Source organism: Typopeltis vanoorti, chromosome 4 (genome assembly GCF_054136105.1).
Source record: "Typopeltis vanoorti isolate ZY-2024b chromosome 4, IOZ_Tvanoo_1.0, whole genome shotgun sequence".
In the NCBI taxonomy this organism is placed as follows: Eukaryota; Metazoa; Arthropoda; class Arachnida; order Uropygi; family Thelyphonidae; genus Typopeltis; species Typopeltis vanoorti.
The window spans coordinates 16238536-16251544 of record NC_143552.1 but is presented as its reverse complement, the minus strand read 5'-3'; the positions used below and the strand labels follow the sequence as shown (position 1 = coordinate 16251544).

The window sequence follows — 13009 nt, the reverse complement described above, 5'->3', positions numbered from 1 at the left end:
TTCTTGCCTTCTTCCTCATTTGCTTTTGTTAGTGTCTGCGTGCACATACCATATTTGTATGTTCCTGAAGATGGCAACATGACGTTGCCGAAATATTGAAGGTATTCATTAAAGTTTCCTTTAATTAATATCCGTTTTATGCGTTATAAATTCCTTAAGTCAATTACCAGTTATGTATGACCAACGTATAAGCCTTGTTACAAGAATCATGTAACTAATTATTAAAATAATGTCAGTTTTGAGGGTGTCACTTATGGGTCAAAGCCAAGAAACTGGGAGGAGACCTCCACATTGCTTTTCAGAAATGCAGAGAACCAACTGTGGCTTCTGACCTAATGTCTAATCCTTACCTTCACACGGTGTGCCCAGTTAGTAGACACTGGCAATTTGGGACTGAGCCGACCAAATTTTACTTTCCATTGGCTTAAACAAATAACAAATGCATATAATGGTACAACATGATGAGATTTAATGCTGGCTGGGGCATTGCACAGTTAAATAAGGCCCCTTCTGTTTTTGTCAGGAAACCAGGGTGAACAGTGAAAAGTCAGTTACTGGAACAAGCACCAACTCAACATCTAGAAGAAGACTAATAAACTAATAAGAGTAATTGTTAATCAAGGTGATGTTGGAGAGTGCAGGACGATTTTAAATAAGCTGTCAGTATGAGCAAATGAGAATGGGTATCAGTTTAATGTGCAGAAATGTAAAGTTATGCATTTTTGGATAAATAGTTTACAGCCATGTACCACATTGATGGAACTTTACTCCAGGAAATAGATGAAGCTAGAGATTTAGGGATGGTGGTAGACAGAGTTAAAGTTTAGAGGACATGTTGCTAAGGTAGCCCATAAGATTACTTGGCTATTGAAGAAGACATTAACAAATAGAGATAAGGAAGTTGTTATTCTTCTTTACAAGGCCTTGATATGTCAACACCTGGATCACTGTGTTCAAATCTGGTCTCCTGGGTTTCTTGGAGATGAGGAGGTGGTGGAGAGGATTCAGAGGTGAGTGACCAAGATGGTGAGTGGTCTGTTGAATGTTTTCTATGAGGATAGATTAAGGGTGTGCTGATTGTAGAAGTTGGTTGATAGGAGAAAAAGAGGGGATATGATAGGAGCTACTTAAAGGGTTTTATAGAAATGAAGCAGGGGAAATTTTCAGCACTTGGTTGGAGGGGCCAGAACAAGGGGTCATCTCTGGAATTTGAATAAAGGTGTGGTTAGTAGGGGTGTGAGGACTAGGTTTTTGCTTGAAGAGTTGTTAATAAGTGGAATGGGTTGCCAGAATCCAGAGTCAGTTGTGAGTGCTTTGTCTGTTAATGGGTTCAAGGAAAGGGATACGATAGAATGTGTGGATAGTTTGGGTCTCCTTCAATGAGTCTTTGGACTCCATGGAGGCACCTGCACAATAATAATAATAATAGTTTATAGCCAGTCTTGTTGCATTTATGTCACGAGACTAAATAGCATTTAAATTATTATCAAAATAGCCTTCTCACTATACTATGATTTCATCTTGCCTTTCAATTGTGTTGTTATTTTTTTTCTTTTAATGACTTCACTTCATTCTTCTCTCTCTCTTCCTACATAACTTATCATCATCATATTCCTGATATGTATCCTCAGTGGGTGTACAGGATAATTATATTAGTACTACATGAAAAAGTTACACCATTACTAACTTCCGATCAACAATTTTACTCCAAATTTCCCTCCAAATTAACAACATAACTTATTATGTTGTTAATTTATTAATTTCTCTATATCTTAGTCTATTCTCATTATTTACTTCTCACTAATCTCAATTATTGAGAGATGTGAGAAACATTTTAAGGATTTCCAACTGAGGATTAAATAACCTATGCCACATAGAAATGGCAGGAGTGTTCCTTTTAGGAACTTTGGATTTTTTGGAGAAAGCTTCACTTGACAAACATACATCATAAAGACAGAAAAATTAGGTTTATAAGAAAAATCAAGTTACTTGGCTGCAATAAGCCATTGGACCTATGGGAAGATCAGATGACTTGACTAGTTTTCCATTACATGAGCACTTTATTCTGTATGCTAAATCATGGATATGCAATGTAGATTTAACTAAATCTTGTTTACTGGTTCTTATGAAGTGGAGTATTTTGATATCGTCATGTAATTAATATTAGACTGGCCTTTATCAGATATGATCTGTGAATATCTTTATGAAATTTTATCTATTTTCTCTTTCTTATAGTTATTCAATTTTAATTTAAGATTTCATGAATTCTTTGATAATTACCATAGAGACAAGACTTTGAGGTATAAGATTCTTACAAAGTGTAAGTGAAAAAAATGCAATTATCAGTAAACAAATTATAAATCATACTTAATATTTTCCATTAAGTGTGTGTATTTATTGTTTATTTTAGTTTTGAGCAATTCTGTATAAACTATTGCAATGAAAAGCTTCAACAACTGTTTATAGAACTTACTTTAAAATCAGAACAAGAAGAATATTATAGGGAAGGCATTGAAGTGAGTTGAAATTTTGTAATATTATATTATTAATAATAAAGCATATTAACATTTTGGTTAATTTTTAGTGCACTGTTTTAACATAAATATAATGTTTAGGTCATGCTATGTTTAAAATATAACACTATTATTATGTGGATATTTTTGAAGTCTTGAAGATCCATTGTGAGAGATCTACACTAACCATTATTCTCATAGTATCTATCATATTATATTTCTTTGACCTCATTCATGCACAGAGCACTCATGACCATCTCTGGCAACCCATTCCACACCTTCACTACCAAGCAAAAGAAGTAGTTCTCATTTCTTTGCTAATCATACGCTTAGATAATTTTCATGTCCTTTCTTTTTTGCCTATCAATTGAAGTTTGTAACCCACACATCTTCTGTGTATCTTTATGGCAAGCATTATACATACCTGTTATCATGGTTATTTACCTATGAATTCTCTTCCCCACTTCCTTGTTCCCAAGAAATCCTGGTGATCAAATCTGTGCATCGAAACAGAGATATGAGAAAGAAAGTGCAGCAGTCCTACTCCAGATTAAACTTGGTATTTTTTCCCAGCCAAGTTGATCTGCTGCTAATTTTGTATTTCGTATGAAAATAATTTTTTTCCAGAAACGTTTTTTTTTCACTCGATTACAAATTAAACTAAACTTGCCAAGAAATTATATTCTTGCTTAATTCTTTATCCAGGTATAAGCAAGTAAAGTTTACACATGAAGTATCTTCACAATTAGGCTACTTGTATATAGAGGCTAATGACTTCACATCAATTGCCTTAATATCCCATAATGCAGAGCACATATGCTTTCAGATGTGTATAATGCTATGCATTATGGGAAGGGTCACTACCCAGACCAGTCTCTACTTAATTGAGGTTTCATCAGTGGGAGCCAGAACCAGAAGAGAGAGCAAGGTTGAATTAATGCCGAAGTCATTTTTCTTCATCTACTTGTATATAGGAAATACTTGTATATTTTTGACCAAACCACATTGGGTAAAATCAACAGGAAAAAGGATTTGAATAAGCTAGATAGATGGGCAAATGAATGGGGTGTAAGATTAATGCAGCAAAATGTAAGGTCTTGAGGTTTGGGACACATCAATGAGACACTGCATACTCTATGGGAAGAATTAAACTGGAGGAAGTAGGGGAGACAAGAGATCTGGGGTTGATGATTGATAGAAACCTGAAATTTAGGGGACATATTGCAAAGGTAGTGAAGGTAACACAGAGGATTGCTGCAATAATGAGAAGGACACTGACTTGCAGAGATAAAATGGTTATCATTCCATTATATAAGACTCTGATCAGACCACACTTAGACTATTGTTCTCAGATCTGGTACCCAGGATTTGAAGGGGATAAATTAACTGTGGAAAGGTGGATAACAAAGATGGTGTCAGGACTGTACAATGTTAGGTGTGAGGATCGGCTGAGGGAGTGTGGACTGCAGAGTTTGGTGGATAGAAGGAGAGGAGATATGATTGAGACTTTTAAACTGTTGAGAGGTGGGGAGTTCTTTCACTTGGTTGAACTGTGGGAAGGAGTGATGACAAGGGGACATCCCTCGAAGTTACGAAAGGAAACTGTGTGAAAGAGGGTGAGGAGTGGTTTCTTTGCATGGTGGGTGGTTGAACCATGGAATGCATTGCCTGATAGAGTGATGAGAGTGAGAACGGTCAATGCGTTTAAGGAGTGGTATGATAGACTTTGTGTTTCCTTGGAGGGACCTCTCTCGATGAGTCTTGATAGACTTATGTTTCTTAGAAAGGACCTCCCATGATGAGTCTTGACTCCATGGAGGCCTGAATAATAATGAATTGGAAATTCATTATTATTCAGGTGAAAATTACTATTACCCATGTGAAAAGTCAACTACTGGAAATTATTATTATTTATATGTGCACTCCATAGAGTCAAAAGACTCATCGTGGGAGATCCACTCTGTCCATTAACACAATACCTATCATACATCTCCTTAAACTTATTCACTGTTGGGGTACTTGCAACCAACTCTGGCAATCCATTTCATTCATTCACCACTCTCCTGGAAAAGAATCTAACTTGCACACCCTTACTTACCACACTCTTAGACAGCTTCCAAGTGTGATCCCTTGTTTTTCCACTACTTCCCATGTATTGAAAAATTTCTTCTGTATCAATCTTATAGTATTCCTTTAGTAACTTATAAGTTTCTATCATATCCCCTCTCCTCTGCCTGTCAGCTGAACTCTGCTCACACATCCTCAATCTATCCTCATAGGGAACATTCCACAGTCCTGTCACCAGTTTGGTCACTCATCTCTGAATCTTCTTCTTCTTCTCCACCTTGCGATCCCCAAGAAATTCAGGTGACCAAATCTGTACAATAGTCAACATGTGTTAGAATCATATCCTTATAAAGAAGGGTAATAACCTCCCTATCTTTACCTTGTCAATGTGCTCCTCATCATCCAAGTAATTATCTGAGCTATTTTGCCAACTCTTGCACTATTTCTCTGAATTTCAAATCTCTATCCACCATAATCCCCAGCCTCAGTACCATCAGTATGATGCGAAGTCTGTAATCTTTTTTGAAGTGCATTACCTTTATATTTTACAACGTTGAATTGATAACCATTGTCCTTTGCCCACAGTACCAATTTATTTAAATTATCTTGTTAGATACGATATCCACATCATCTTTATCAACTATTGCCCTCCCTAGTTTTACATCATCGGCAAACAACTGAATATCTCCCTTCAGATCTTCTGCTGTCTCATTAATATACAAATTAAAGAATAGCAGTCCCAGTACAGAGCCCTGGAGCACTCCACTAGTCACTCTCATTGCCTTGATTCCACTCCATCATTCATCACCCTTCCTCTATCTATCAGCCACTCCATTATCCGTGCCACCAGCCTTATATCCATTCCCATTTGCTCCAACTTATGTAATAGTAAAAGTTAGAAGCATTTGTGGAAAACAAGAAAGTGTATTGAATGTTCCTAACAAGTAAGTTGGTACGTAACCTGAGAGAAAGAGGAAAATATAAGACGCTAAGCCATGACTTCTTATTATACAGTAAACAAATTATTAAAAAAAATGAATCTAATTTAGACACTCATATGGCCTTTATAGATTATGAGAAAGCTTGTGATAAAATACACAAAGAAAAATTATGGAGTATAATGAAAAAACAAGGATTTTCATTACATTTGTACAAAGTATGCAAAGTTTATATAAAGATACAAAAATACAGGAACAGTTAGGTAATAAATTAACAGAAGAGATTGAAATAAATTAGAGCATCAGACAGGAATGTAGCTTATCTCCAACTCTATTCAATATATATATATATATATATATATTGATTAGATTATTAAAACATGGAAAACAACAATAAAACAAGGTAGCCAGTTAACCAGAAGAACTGTCATCAATATAATGCTGTATACAGATGATCAGATTAGATTACATGACAAATGAAGATTTCCTTCAGAAATCAGTTTATGAATTAAACAAAATAATCCAACAATACAATTAAAAATTTTCACGAAAGAAAACAAAAGTCATAACATTTAAAGGCTGAGATCATGTTAGATCAAAAATAGTTATAGAAAATAAAATAATAGAACAGATGACAGAGTTTAATTATTTTGGCTGCATAATATATCTAAAAGATAAAGATATAGATGAAAAAATAAAGAAATTTCAGAAAAACTGTGGAACAATTAAAAGGACACTGACAAGACAAGAAACTCGACTAAAATTTTATAAATTATTGATCACTTCCACTCTATTATATGGATCAGAAACATGGACTGTTGTAAAGAAAGATCGAAGTAAAATATGGAGCTGCAGAAATGAGATTTTTAAGAACAATTAAAGAATGTACAAAATTAGACCATATAAAAAATTAAGACATCTGAAAAGAGCTAGATATTTACAACATAATGAAAAGATCAAGGAATATATACTATATATATACTAGGGGGCTCTGCCCCTATGGTGCCCAACCCCCTCGAGTTCTGAGTAAGACAAAAAAAAGTTTCAAATTTCGGCTTATCTTTTTTTATATATATATATATAGAGAGAGAGAGAGAGAGAGAGAGAGAGAAAGAGAGAGAGATGGAAAGAGCATCTATTTAGGATGGAATGATATTGTCTACCAAAAGAGGTAGGTAGATATAGACCAAAGGGAAAGATAGAAAGAAAGAAAGCGAGAAAGACCAGTTGCAAGATGGAAAGACCACTGAAGCCAGAACAGGCAAATGCTTAATCTTTGAAGAGAAGAAGAAGAATTTTTAAAATATTTTAAAATATTAAAAAATAAAATATAATATATTAGAAAATAAAATAATAAAAATATAAAAAATAATTAAATTAAAATGAACGTGCATTAATTTATTTTTTTACCATTTGCTGTTGTCACATAACACACTACCCTTCCCACAAAAAAAATGTCTTGGATAGATGGATAAATACATTGGAAAATGCAACAAAAAAATTGCAATTTTCTTTATGTTTTGGAAGGCTGAAAAGATGAAAGTAATAAATTGGGACTATTTTGCTTTATATCTAGAGTTAATGTGACTCTAGAGCAAAATTGATCAATATTTTGGTTTGGCTACCTCACTTATTTGCACTTCAAAGTCAACTATTTTTAATCTTTTACAAACTTTGAGGCTTTTCCCCCCCCCCTCCTATAGAAGAAACACTTCAAAGATTTTGACTATACTTATTCCACTACACACACACACACACACACACACACACACACACATACAAACAAACCATGTATAAAGTCAGACATGGATTCAAACAGGTGCCTGCAGGATATAATATAAAATAGGAGAAAGAGAAGAAGAGGTTGATCGACCGTGAGATGCGGTGATTAATACCTTTGGAGGGTAATGGATGGCAATGCTGTAGCCAATGAAGTTCTAACTGAGGCTCGGCTATTGCTGTTACCCTCCGGCCATGATCAGAGCCTTAATAGCTCAATAACACCTTATCCCTACACTGCCCTCTACAGATAACGGGGGAAGATGAAAAGCATTCTTGCTTCGCCCCTTTAAGCCAGTAAGATTTTTTGATTTTTTTTCTAATACCTAAAGGTGGCCTCATCTTGGAAAAAGATTAATTTGAAAATTTTAATAAGTCAAAAGGTATACACTTTGAGCATTTAAATGATAGTAATACAAAATAAAAATTGGGCAATCTGGTAATTTGCTGTGTTTAATTTAAAAACATCTAAAATTGTAATAATTGTCTGATTCCACTAAATAAAAATGGCCCCTGTAATCAATGTGGTGCCAGGAAAAAAAATCTTAATTTTTTTTTTCTTCCATCTAAAGAATAGGGTAACCAAAGATTTCATTTTCATCAAAATACAAAGTTATACAGCTTCAGTTTAATGTTTCATCTGATTTCACATGGAATAACCTCTATAATGTTTTAAATGATAGCACATATGAGAGTACAGCTTTCAGCATTAGAGTTGCTTATGTATTGCACTACTGAAAAGATGCTGTTGCCCATAAGTCGGTATATTCATTATCTGTCAGTGCATTTAATTAAGGTTTTTCTGGTGTGACAGTTGCTTCAACCTGATTCTTTTTTTAGAGAGGTAAAAACCTTGATAGGGCAAAATTCCCTATTTCATTATTGCAGAAGTCTCATCTCTGAAAGATTTTTATCTTACATTATTGAACTTTTGTTAAATGAATAAGTCATAAATATTGACAAAAAAGCCTAAATGCTTCATTTAGTCAAGTAATACTGTCTGAAGAAAATATATTATTTATACATTCTTTTTTTTTCAGCCAGTATTGTATTGAAACGATAAAGATCTGAAAGTGACAGAGCATTGGGCAAACTGAAAATAAACCAGAACACCGACAAAAGATCTGTAGCCTGTAGCATCAGAGTTGAAGCTGTAGGTTCTTTTGTCTGTGTTCATAACAATTCATAATTTGGTCTGTTCCATTTCTACTCATGCCACCTCTCAGCTGTGACTTCTCCACTCTTGCCATTATCCACCTATCTTTAACACTACTTATCCCATGGTATTGAAAGCAACAACAACAACAAAAAAAAAAAAAAGAAAAAAAGTCCACCCTCTTTCTCCTCACACAGCTCCACCAACATACCATTCATGATTCTTGCTTGCTTTTTCAACTTGTTATTGTCATACTTGGGAAACACACAACAGCTTTTCCTACCATGTTATTTGTTTGTCTTTCACTCTTTTCAATAAGCTCCTAACTCTCCTCACCTCACATTTGAGTCATATATCACCTCTTTTCTTTCATTCTGTTCCTTTGCACCTTTTCATTCATGTCCACAAACAGCATATACCTCTTCTCATTTCTCATCCTGATCAATTTGGATCTTCAAATCTTTCATTTGTACTCTTCCACTACTGCAATCACACTTGCTTTAGTTCCATCAGTCTCTTTCCTGCTTATGATATTTTTTTGCATCATGTATACTCTCAATGATATATTTAATATCACCATATGTCATACTGAAAATCATATTCTCTCCCTTTTTGTTTGTATATTTTGTTTTCTTCTGAGAGAAGAAAACAAAATATACCTCTTCTCACCTCCCTGAATCACATGGAGGTGAGGAGAAATATGTTTTTACAACTTTATTTCAATTTCAACAGTACACTTCACATCTAAGATTTGCATGACAGAAAAATCTGCCATGGCCTGGTAGAGTGGTTAATAAAATTTCATTTAAAGTGTTACACTTGTGTGTTATGTTAGTTAATAAATAAAATAGGTGTTACATTCCAAGATTATGATTCTTGGATTGATATTGCAAATGTAAACTTCCAGCATGAAAAGTTCTAAATGCAACATTTTAGATTAGCAAACATTGCTGTATGAATGGTTCAGTACAGGCAGCTTGAATAAACTATTCATATATCAGTTGTTTCAGAACAATCATGGTTAGAAGTAGGCTAATCCAAAATCATGAGCATTGTATAATGTTTAATATCTTATCATTCTCATTATTATCAGTGTTGTAAAACTCTTCTGAAATTTCATCTTCCTTTCTTTTTTTTTGTCACAGTGGGAACCCATTCAGTTTTTCAATAACAAGATAATTTGTGATCTTGTTGAAGAGCGTCATAAGGGAATTATTGCAATACTGGTAAGTAATGCACACCTCATATCTAAGTGTTATAAAGTTTAACAGCTGCATAAAAATCTCACAGTATAATAATGCTTCACTGGTGTATTTAAATGACTTTCAACATTTTAGGGAAATAGTTTGGATTCAATCTGAGTATAATGTGAATAAATGAAGAATTCACTTTCTTTTATATTCTTGTAGAGCATGGCACAATCAGTATCAGTGATGCTCTATGGTTGGAAAAATTTTCACATCCTATCCTGGATGTGACAAGCTGTATAGTAATACTTTGTTAACAAATCCTCTGGAACAAAGCTTCTTTATAACAAAATTGGCAGTTAATAGGCTTTAGAATGTTATCTACCAACTTATATGTACAAGTTTATATTAGGCATTTTAGATGTAGATGTAAAAATGTAAATCTCTTAGGTGCCAGACTAAGAAAGATACCCTGATCCTCCAGGTTTGAGATTTTGCATAAGGCTGGCTAATAAAAAAAAATTTCTATAATTCAGACACTTTAACTGGATGATTCATCAGACAGAAACAATGGAAAATGACCAAGAAAGGATAAAGGTAAACGATTAGGAATCTTGGACTGGAATGTGCAAAGCATAACAACAAAGGAATTAAAATTAGCAAAACAATTAAAAATATTAATATATCTGTAATAACAGAAAAAAAAAAAAAAAAAAAAAAGAAATTACATGGAACAAAAGATAGACCAACATATCAGAGCTTCTAGTGGAGTAGCCATTTTAATCTATAATAAATAGAAAAATAGAAATGTTAGAATTATATTATAACAATTAAATTAAAAACAAATAGAAGCTATTTAAATACCATAACAGTATATCCCTGCAGAAGGTATAAAAGAGGACTCTGAACAATTTTGTCAGGAAACCACAAAAACAGTTAAATAAATGTAATAAAAATACTATATATTAATAACAAGAGATCTTAATGCTAGAATTAGAAATAATCCAATCCCAAATATCTTAGGAAAGTATGGAGAAATTGCATGAATTAAAATGGTCAAGAACTATTAGACGTCTGTATTTTCAATAATTTTAATAACTAATGCCTTTTTTTTTTTTCAAAAAAAAAAATAATAATAAATAGTTCCACAGAAAACCGCATATAAAAAAATTGCACAAAAAAGACCTAGCTTACATTGAAAAATTAGGGATACATTCCATAATTTTTTAATACCACATAAAACGAAAGCATGAATTAAAATAAACCTAAAATTGCATAAAAAAGTTTATAAAAATTCAGGAAAATAAGAATGCCTAAGTTTGTTTTAAATCTTTATTCATTTAATTTTATTGAAAAGTAACAATTTTTTTTACATTTTTTTCATCAGAATTATCTTCACTATTAGACAATATTCGGCAACTTTTGCAAACTGGTGCGAAATCACTTTCATCACCAGAAGAGATAATCAGTGCATCAGATCTTTATTGTAAAGGCAATGGTTCTTCACAAACAGAATTAGCTTCACTCTCGTTCTGTGCTGATTTTTGTTTCTTCTGACAATGTGATCAGTCATTAAATTTTGCGATGATGATTTTACTAATTTTTTATACAGCTCGCGATATCCAGACATACAGTTCTTCAGCTCACGTTGGAATTTAAAGGCTCATTCAGAATTTGTGTCATTAACAAGAAAATGATTTTCCAATTTATTGCACAGTTCAAGACCTTCTCGAATTATATTTGCAGTGAGGGGGACAGGTTTTTCTTCCGCTTCACTATTGTTTTCTGGATCTTCGATGATATCTAAAGTTAATCGATATCCAATAATATCATCGTCACTTAAGTCATTATTCACAAGCAATACGTCTACATCATTCTGGCTAAATGTATCAAAACCTTCTCCACCAATTTCATGTACCAAAGTAATGATTTCAGCTGATAAGGTAGATGTTTGAATGGTTGCAATGTTTGCAACATATTCAGGCCAAGCTGCTTTCCAGTAGGCATTTAAAGTTTGTGGTCTTATTTCAGCGATAACAGATGCAACATGATTTAAGCAGTCCAAAATAGAAAATTTTTTCCAAACATCAATTACTGTTAATGATTCATTTTCTAGTTTATCCAATATAAATTGAAAAGTGTGCTAAACCTAATATTTTTTAAAAGTAGCAATTATGCCTTGATCTAATGGCTGAATAATGCTTGTTGTATTGGGTGGAAAAAACTACCTCCACATTTGGATGTTCTAAATGCGGATGACTTGGTGCATTGTCAACAATTAATAAAACTTTAAAATCGAGAGCTTTTTGCTTCATATGTGTTTCTGCTTCTGGTACAAAGCAATTATTGCAGCATTCAGTAAATACAGCAGTTGTTACCCAGGCTTCTGTATTAGCCATCCATTATACTGGCAGCTGTTTAAGAGCTTTGCCTTTTAGAGCATGTGGTCTTAGAGATCGATTTACTAGGAGGGTTTCGACATTCCATCTCCTGATGTATTGCTACAAAGTAACAATGTTACTTGATCTTTGCTTGCTTTAAACCCATTGCTTTTTTCTCAGACTTTGTGATGCAAGTTCGACTAGGCATTTTCTTCCAGAACAATCCTGTTTCATCAGCGTTAAACACTTGATTGGGACAATATCCACCATCTTCAATAATTTTGGCTAACTTCTTTTGGAAAATTTTTGGCTGCTTCTTCATCTGCTGCTGCAACCTCACATGTAATCTTCACACTGTGAAGTGCATTCTTTTTAAAAACCTGGTCAGCCATCCTTTGCTAGCTAAAAATTCTTTATCAGCCTGGGAGTGGAAGTCGATGGCTCCAATTGCTTCATCTGTTCATAAAAGCAAAGAGCTTTTTGTTTAATTAAATAACCACTTATAGGAATTGTTCTTGAGTTAATTCTTCAATCCAAATTGAGAGTGCTCGTTTTCCGTTTTTTCTAATAAAGCATCTCTTGAGTACAATGATAATTTGGCACTTAGTTTTGTGCCAGAAATGACAGATTTTCTTATTGCAACTTCATTCTTTTTAATTGCTCTTATAGTAGATTCGCCTAAATTAAAATGTTTACCAATTGCCATAGATCCCTCTCTCCTTTTGCTAAGCAATCTAAAATTGTAATTTTCATTTCCAAAGAAATTGCTTTTCTTTGGTTTTTTTTTCCTCCATTGGGCCAAATTAAATCTTTAAAATATAAATTAGTAAAATTTAGACTTACGATAATGAAAAGACAAACACTTATTCACATGCAAAATTAAACTTCACGGACACTCACTGCTTACACGTTACTTATGTTATGCCAGAATGTGCTGCAACATGCTGTTCATTATGTACTATGGTACATAAGCTTTGAAGTTATGCAC

The 13009-nt window shown here is 33.5% G+C and overlaps 1 protein-coding gene across 5 annotated transcripts in view; it reads left to right on the top strand.

The window, feature by feature from the left end:
• Myo61F (unconventional myosin 61F) overlaps positions 1–13009 on the top strand; it is a 744085-nt gene that overhangs the window by 302721 nt on the left and 428355 nt on the right. For all 5 annotated transcript variants that reach the window (XM_090391651.1, XM_090391648.1, XM_090391650.1 and 2 more), the window contains exons 12-13: positions 2411–2516; positions 9599–9679. In XM_090391651.1, the coding sequence (XP_090247777.1) occupies positions 2411–2516; positions 9599–9679 (187 nt within the window). The remainder of the gene's footprint in view (positions 1–2410; positions 2517–9598; positions 9680–13009) is intronic.